Source organism: Chondrus crispus, genomic scaffold (genome assembly GCF_000350225.1).
Source record: "Chondrus crispus Stackhouse genomic scaffold, scaffold_242, whole genome shotgun sequence".
NCBI classification, from domain to species: domain Eukaryota; phylum Rhodophyta; class Florideophyceae; order Gigartinales; family Gigartinaceae; genus Chondrus; species Chondrus crispus.
In genome coordinates this window covers 14,908-23,889 of record NW_005179126.1, presented here as the reverse complement: position 1 = coordinate 23,889, position 8,982 = coordinate 14,908, and the positions used below count along the sequence as shown (strand labels likewise).

The 8,982-nt window shown below is 47.7% G+C and overlaps 1 protein-coding gene across 1 annotated transcript; it reads right to left on the bottom strand.

Annotated features, from left to right (window-relative positions):
- Positions 1–4,127: 4,127 nt before the first annotated feature.
- CHC_T00008553001 (Xylosyltransferase, family GT14) lies at positions 4,128–5,471 on the bottom strand. Its single transcript, XM_005716141.1, has one exon. It carries the CDS (start codon positions 5,469–5,471, stop codon positions 4,128–4,130), a length of 1,344 nt encoding a protein of 447 aa, XP_005716198.1.
- Between the last annotated feature and the right edge of the window lie 3,511 nt (positions 5,472–8,982).

The following is an 8,982-nucleotide window of genomic DNA, read 5'->3' as shown; positions in this document are numbered from 1 at the left end:
CTCTTGCGGGTACCAAGCAAACTGGCACCCAGTGTGTCAAATAAAAAGGCAATAGTCTCCTTCGAATTGTACCCACGATCAGCTGCAAATATCGCTTCAGGCATAGGACGCAAGGCCCCAGAGGTACATGCCCCTTGTACCAGTGGAACTAATCGTTCCTAAATGTGGAGTAGCTTTTCTCCCGTGCGGGTAAAATGGCAGGCCTAAAAGAAGGGATTTAAAGCAGAGCACAGCGCGTTTCTCACCGGACCAAGACCCTTTTTAGGGTTATTATGCTGTTTTAAATACGTTAACTCCACCACAGAACGTGAAGACATACGGAGATGGTCATCGTCTAGAGAAAATGCTGTAGAGCCCTGGATAAATAGTAATTTTCGATTAATGGCTGCAGTCTTGGACTCCAATTCAGTGATGATACTGGTGACTCGGTTTGCAGTTCTGCACCAGCCTGTTGCTGAGTAGTCATGCGCGGCTCGCAACCCTTTTGACGCGCTCAGAGCGCTCCATACTTCGTAATACCGCTCAGATGAAATGCCCATCTGGAAAAATGTTCGCGTTCGGTCGGGTTACAAACGACAGTTGGACATTCATTATATGATGCACAGAGTATATGAAGTACGACAAGTCCCAGAAGCTCGCTCTTTGTAGTGCATTTCTGCTTTCGCTCGTGCAGGACCCTGTTGGCGACGTAAGGAAGCTTTTCTTACAAGCAGTCAGATACAAAAGTCTGAAGGCACGACAAAGGGGTTATGAAATCCTCTAGACGGTCATGCTGTAGCGGCCCCGCAGCTCGACGTCCTATGTCTGCGATAACGTTTTCCAAGGCCACATTCGCCTCGTCCAGGAACCTTTTTTCGAGGCATTGGTTGACATCATCCACGCGAACATTGATGTCCTCAAAAGGACTATCATAATTCCAGTTATCTAGCCCCCTGTTTTGCTGTGTTCTTGCACGTGCCTCCAGCTCTTCCATAGATACCGGGGCACCTAATTCTCAGTTTTGGGATTGTTCAAGGTCGTCAAAGTGTCCAAACGCACAGCGTTCATCGTCATAATCATAATAAATCCTACTATCTAAGTCTTCGCACAGTGCAGCTCCAGATTCAGTATAGGCCAGTTAGATGGCCAAATGGGTAGCCGGTATAATAGACCTGATCTCAGCCTCACTGACGACTGTCTCAATCCCTAATGCGTCATCAGAGTCATCTGTAGAAGGGCTTGAACAGTTATTTGCAACATTTTACTGGGAGAAAGGTATATCACTCGCATCGATAGAGTCTTGAAATTTGTCCTGCATATTGTTATTTCCTGAAACAGACACATGTTGATGTATTTGAGATAGCTGTTCCACACCCAAAGTATGATTACCTTGAACCAATGCATCTGTCGATGACAGTTGAACGGGCGCTAATGAATTTTCATACTGTCCGAATTCTAGCGATCCGCTCCGTGGAGATCTCTCGAGAGGTATGTGAGCCGATTCAGGAGATTCGTTTTGTGTTGGCGCAATACTGATAGACGGTTGCCGACCTTTTCCAGCGGCCCCGAACTCTGGATGGCGTGTTTGGGGATTTTCGACTGCATGAGGAGCACTGGCATATTCTCCGGAGTTTTCATCTAGTAAAGCTTCATATGGCAAGGGGTCAAGACTATCATCTGCACAAACGATCTGTGACGAATGGGTTCTTCCGGATGAACATAAGTTGTCGGACATGCCAGGTTCGGGTTTTCAGATTCGCCCGATACGATGGACTGGAACGAAATGGGTGCAGAAGATCGAGTTGGACACAGATGACGTTAAGGGAGAGTGGAGAATGTTTTGTGAAATAAGGCACTTTTGTGATTTTGACTTTTCAGCGACGTATATGACCGGTTAGTGGAATCACAGGCGTCAAAAATCGAGAATGCAGTTGGCCTCACGAAAAGTGCGATTTCCACGTTACCGTTCGTGAATTTTTCGTGCATTCACAATATTTCATTCACGAAAAGCGCTCCAGTTCAAACACCATTGACAAAACAATTTTGACGTTTTTTGCCGTCGAAAAGCACAACATCTATCACGAACATCACTTTTATAGAACTTCCACCTAAAAATCAACAAATTTGTTGACGCCCCAAATCATCACGAACCGGGGCATAGGGTTAGCGAACTTGCAATTTTTCTTGAAGTATTTTCACAATACCATCATCAAGTGTGCGATGGTTTTGGGAGGCTGGGGATTATTCAGGGAAAGAGATTGAATGGGAAAATATCATTTTTCAATATCATGTTGTCGGACAGTGACAAAAAAATCGGACATGCAAAATATTTTGAAAAATATCTCCGACACGGGCCAAGGAGCACCGCCGCGCGTAACGGCGCCAGATAGTGCGCCGTATATCAGAACGACGTGGTTGAAATTAAAGAAAAAATATCTCAATCGATTGCTTACGGCTTTCTACGTATAAGTGTGCAACAACCCAAAAATACAAAGTAGGCGGACTTTTCTATTTTTTATTTATTTGCTTGGATGTCCGATCTTAGTGCTCGGTTGAGGTGCAAAAGTGTCCGCGCGCTTCAATCTCACTCCTCTTCTGTGTCCGTGGTTGTTTTCGCCAAGTCCCAGTGGACGACAGGCTGAGAGTGTCCCCGTCGCAAAACATAAAAAATGGTGATTGCTTGACAATTACAAGTACTTTTTCCTTTTAATATTGAGGTTTTTGTCCGACGTCTCCAGCACCCCCCTTTATGTGCCGCAGTTTGTTTCGTACGGAGGACGCATGAGAAAAGTTTAAAGAGGTGTGTCTGACAACAGGATGGGACGGTGATTCGAAAAGGCCTGCGAAAAGGTTGCGTATATGCATTCCTCCGGGGAAGGCTTGCGACGTGATTAGTATAAACGTTATTGCTGCAGACAGGAGGGGTGCCAGTTTGCTAGTCAATAGTCACCGGCGATAATTTCTTGTCGCTGCATCCTACAGTATGATTATATCATTCGCCATGATCTGATGTGATGGAGACATGTCGTCGGTCAAGCGGAAGCAAAGGGATGGGCGGGGGGGGTCCTTCGATGAAGCGTGATGTGTTCTCGTTACCTACAGTGTCACAGTTGTGAGGGTGTAAAAAAAAAAAAAACGGCGGGAGCACAGCGTACCTTCAATGTCTGAAGGATACTGTCAGAAGCCCATTACACCAATTCATTCGGGTTTGTAGATTTAGAAATCGGATGAATTTGAGGGGGCATGGTGTTGCCACCCAGTCAGCACGATACACAGCGCACATTCGAACACATGTAAACGAATTAGAGACTGTAGGCGTACAGTGCACGGCGCATGATGCCCATGGACAAGGTGTTCCACAATACCAAATGAGAAACACGTCATACATGTTTCGACACAGAGTTTACTACAAAACATTTATGTTTTTCTTCCTTTCTTTACAATACAAATTCGGCCGAGGCAATCATGGGTCACTCACAGCCCTTGTGCAAAAGCGGCTCGTGGCAATCAGGGAATGCTGCTGAGATCTCCTCTCACTGCTATTTGCAACTAGCCAATAGGCTAGTTGCAAACCCTTCTCTCACATGTACACGCATCCACCGCAACGTCCACCAGAACAACATGGAACGCCTCCACCGCAGCTTGGCGTAGTTGCTCGGGCCTGTGTGCCTCGAAACGGTCCGACGCCTGCCATCGGAACTTCAAATGCCACGATTTCTCACTTTGCTTCTTTTATTTACAGTACAACTTCGCCTCACGTAGTTGTCTTTAATACTTTGCTATGCACACTACATATGTATCAGTCCACCATCACGAGTTGGATGGCATGACACGGCACGTCCTCAGCTGCCCATTTAATGCCCCCATGCCATGCTCATCACACGCGGGATGGACAATTAAACGGGCTTCCTGCTACGGTATTGCACATGACCATCGTCGAAATAGCCCAGTCCGTTTCACCGAGTACATCATGTACCATTCCCCTTATCTCCATGAAAGATATCCCCAGACGCCTATTTGATAATAAATACCCCAAATTTATGGAATTCAACTCCTCTGAAGATCGAAAGTGCGCTTCCAACCTATCCGTATACGTTTGCTTGTGAACGTCATAATCTCGCTGCTTCGCGAGTAAAATATGTGTCCCATCACTGTGGTCTCCGCCTCTTCTTGAAGCAAGGACCATAAAAATTCCCAGCGGGCAGGTTTGCCAAACATCCGAGTGAGTTTGTCACCCTCGTCATGTACTCATTCACATCTTTCATTACCGGTTTCTTCGCCACGCCGCTGATGTGTGTGTCAATGTACGTCAAGAGACCCGAGTCTTGTACTCGAATCTTCCGAGTGAAGAAGCAGCTCGAGTCCTCGATCTCTTTCCGAAATGTCCATGTTTTTCCATCCGCGTCTTTCTCGTCAATGTAGTACGGATGTTGCCCAGAGTGCTTTCCATCATGCACCCACTGGACGTGCCGCATGGCATGTGCGACATTGCTCTCGTTGAACAGCTGGTTGTTGAACGCCACAGAAGCAAAGTAATGCTCCTCTGGTTCTAGTGAATAGGAAAACGATAGCAACATGCGTCGTGCGTATGAGCTCGTGAGAAGAAACGTCACAAACTGTCGGTGCAGCATCATCCATGCCTCGGCGGCGACAAAGGTAAACGCAGCCGTCTTCGCAATGGGCTGCTCCTTGTGCGCGGCGATGACCTCGCTTTCTGAGTCGTTGAAAGACAGGGATGTATCCGTGTACAAAAGGTCGAAGCGGTACTCCTTGCTCTCCTCCCACCAGCCCTCGTTGGAGAAACTGAAAAAGCTGCGATTGCGAGCCAAAAAGTCCTCTGTCCCAAGCAACTTCCTTTGATTTTCCACTGAGACAAGCGGGTAGTCACTTCCGCTAATGTTTATGAAATACTTCCAGTCTGGACCAAGGTCCAAGGCCGACTGCATCGCACTGAGAAGGTTGAGGACCATAGAGATGCCTCGATATGTGACGGTCTCGGGTTTCATGACCTGGACGTTGGCCTTGTACTGCTTCTTCCCTTTGAACAAAGCAGCTTCTGCGTGTGAGCGTTGCCATTCGGGAATCTTCTTGTCGAAATGGACAACGTATACGTTGTCCGGATGCCATACAACGCGAAGTAGACGAGGGAGAAGGGGCACGGTGGACTCTGAGATCTGAATGAAGTAGGCCAAGGAAGCCTCAGACTCGTTGGGATCGCCCTTAGATAGCAAGAGTGATTTGCCGCTGAGACGTTCACCGGCAAGATTTCCCCAATGCGCGACTGTTGTGCGGATGGATGCTGCGTCGAAGAGGAGAACGAGGGCGCCGGCAAGGGCAATGACGAGAAAGATGGCTGTCGGGCGCGATGTGGATGTCACCGCTTTCGTAGCGACATGCTTGTCTCTTATGAATGGCGGCGGTGTGCTCTGGGCGGGCTCGAATTGTGGCGGAGACTCGTGAAGGTTGGAAGCGAAGGAAGCGAATAGCGGCATATTGTCTGGCGGAGTGCGTCGCGGGAAGAGGGGTGGGTGTTAGCAGCACACCAAGCTGTTAAGAAGAGTCGTCATCATACACGCGGTTGCCGGCACAAAGTGATATCGGCGGCTCTGGACGCGCCGAAGGTCGCGACTCTAATTTTGGGGATTTTGTAGTGCGGGAATTTTCGTTTTGGGCAGAGTCAACGGGCGGATGCTGGCTGTACCACTTGAAGGGTACTGTAGGGGTGGTCGGATATGGGAAGGGTACTTTAAGGGTACTGTACGGGCTGCAGCAACGCACCTCATGACTGCCCTCAAGCAGCGTGCGGATAAATTTGCGCGTGCGATGCGGAATATCATTCCCGTGCCCTTCTGCCGCGTGGCGCCGAGTGATCAACGCTCGCCGCCGCTAGAACGGTACCCCGCCACCTATTATAGGACGCATCGCGTTGGAAGGACGGAGCAGGGGGCCAACACGGGGCCAACATGGCTGGTGGCCCGGCTGGTGGCCCGGCATCACTGTAATGCTTTTCGCAGGCTTGTGGTTTACGGGATTTTAGCAGACCGGAGCGGGGAAAAAAACAAGATTACTGTATTTTTCAGCCAAGCGACCATTGGTTCCTGTAATTTCCATGCTGCACTCCGTTCCCACCAGGGATGCAGTCTCTCTGATAAACACACACTGTGTGCTTATCAAACACACTGCATCCCTCGCGATTTCATTAAATCATGTTTTTGCGCGCAATTGCGCGCAAAAACTGCCAGATAATGCTGCAAAATGAAAAAATCACCACTTCGGCCTTCTTCAGGCGACCCACCGATAGTCGCGATCAACCATCGAAATCGAGATCCCCCATGCCTTCCTAGGGTCCCTGTAGCCCATCTCCATGCAGTGTCTCCCATTGTCTAAAGTCGTTTCTTCATGAAGAATCATGAAGTTTCTCAGTTTCTGCATGAATAAACAAGCAAAAAGCAAAAATGAAAAAACAACCCGAAATCGCCGGCACACACCAGGTTTCCTTCACACGTTCACATGTAGAGCCATGGAACGTACTTACCAATCACACGCTCTGGCTCTTGTAGCCGAATGGAACTTGTAGCCTTGTGGTCTTGTATCCATGGAGCAAGAACACCATTGAAGGGTCACGAGAGCCAGCTCAAATCATTTGCCTGCAATAAGACTTCTCTCACTGGTTTATACACTACCCTTGGTACAGTAGCTCGCAACTCTTTCTTGACGGAACTGGTCTTCCCGCCTTCGAGGTCGTGCAAAAACGGAGATGCGGATGTGGACGCGTGCGGATGCGGACACACCTTTTACCCTCGAAAAAGCTTGTTCACTTTCTCCAAAACTGCGATGCTGACTAACATGTCCTGAACATTGACACCCTAATGTGAGCCACAGTACTTCCCTGGGGAACCAAAGTTCCCACATGCTTCTGAGAGGAAACCGGACCTCATCGGAGAGCTTACCGTACTGTACCAAGGGTACTGTACTGTACTGCACCGTCGCAAGAAGCCTTATGTAGTCCAACTCGAAGAAGAGAAGACCCACTTACGTATTATGGATGGGCATCACTCTCGTGATTTGGGTACAGTACCCTAAAGGGTACTGTATGTATAATTCACTTCTCGTGATTTGGGTACAGTACCCAAGGGCACCCTTGGTACAGTACCAAGGGTACTGTATAATTCACTTCAGCCCATACTGGACGACAATAAGTTTCAAACGTAATGCACAAGCCGGCATTGAAGGGCCCACGTGTACAGCTAAATTACGTCTTTGCGACTTTGGGAACGCCTCATAGCACTTCCCTCCCGCGAGCCAAAAACTTGAAGCAATCCCTGCATTTCTGCAACTCTCTTTATCGGCATAGCTCCTCCGTTAGTACAGTACAGAACGGTTATCTATCTTACAGTTACTGTACAGCTACAACACGGTACAGTAGTGCTGATAGCATTTGGGCACCCCCTACAAGCCAACTATTTTACAAACCTCTACCTTAGTTACTGTAAGGGTACATCAAGTGCATTCTGCAGTGTTTACAACCACAAAACGGTCCATACAGTACTGCACTGTATGGTACAGTACAATAGTAAGGGTCTACAGTAGTACGCACATTTTGTCAATTAATGCTTTTTTCACTCGGTGTTTGATGAGCCAATATTGTAATGAGAATCGACTTCTGTACGCAGATTGCAAAAGAAATCTGCTTTCATTCGCTTTCATTAATTTACCCTTCAAGGGTAGTACAGGTTGTTGCTTTGTGTGGCTGACCTGTTCAGTATTAAACTTGTACTTGTCTCGGATACCAAAAAATGGATGGGAATCGATAAATAGAAAGCTGCAGGGTTTTGACGAGTGCCGAGCGGATACCCCATCCATGGGTACTGAACTAACCGTTTCCACGAGAAAAAAAAAACAAGGGAAACCGTGTCAAACCTTGGTTAGGAAATGCTGCACTCGCAATGGAAAAACCAAACCGCAGAAAAAAAAAAGTCCAATCCGTCAATCTATCTATCCATGAAACCATATTTTGATATATGGAATAACAGATAACCGTCACTATCTATGGTTTTTGGGGTCGGCTATCACGGAACTGGTTTTGACAACTGGAGGGAACACGCTATTACATTTGAATGTGTATGGGAGGTACAGGAAGCAAACCACATGGAGTTATGTTCCCAAAACGACATACCGGCTCAGTGATCCCAGGGTACTGTAAAGGGTACAGTAAAAACCCTGCCGGCAGTTGGATCACTTGCTGAGGACGCATGACGTTTGTGATGCTGATCTTAAGAGGCGTATTGTTGTCCCATTTATGAAATACTGCGACTTAATTTCACTTAATATTCGTTATTTCAAGTCATATTCTCGGTACATTTTTTCATTTTGCTTAATGCGCTAGGTTACCTCTGCAGCAAGGGCAAAGTCACCCCTTGCTGCAGCTTATGCTCGGTGTCATTTTTGAAGGGACGAGAATAGATTGGCTACTCCAACGGTCAGAAACAAGTAAGGGGCTGTCGCTGATACCGAACGGGCGCTGAGCATAAGCCTTAATGACCAATGAAACAGAACCTACGCGGAGTGGCGCGGAGTGGTGCGGAGTAGCGGTTATCGCGGTCGTGGTCTTAGTAACACCTCCCTTATCCATCTCCAAGCAAGCATTATCATATTTTCTTCTATTACCAAACAGAGGGGGTCGTCGCTATTGCCAGATCGCACCTACTGCACAATGTTACGCAATCGAACCTCTTAGTTGACCCTTAATATGCACACTTCCCTGTCTTGCTGTCAGAGGCTATAAGCCCAACAGCTTTACTCTTCCCCGCTACATTCCCTCCGCCGCTCCTCATATGTCCGCCTGATAGCGGGACTAGCCGTGTCCTTCCTACGCAACTAGCAACAATAATGAAGATTTTCTTCTTCTCCGTTATTCTTCTCATTTTGCCCACGGTTCTGGTCTGCGTCAACATCGTTCCCCCTGACTACAGACAGGGTGGATCATCTGCTCGCAAGCCTTTC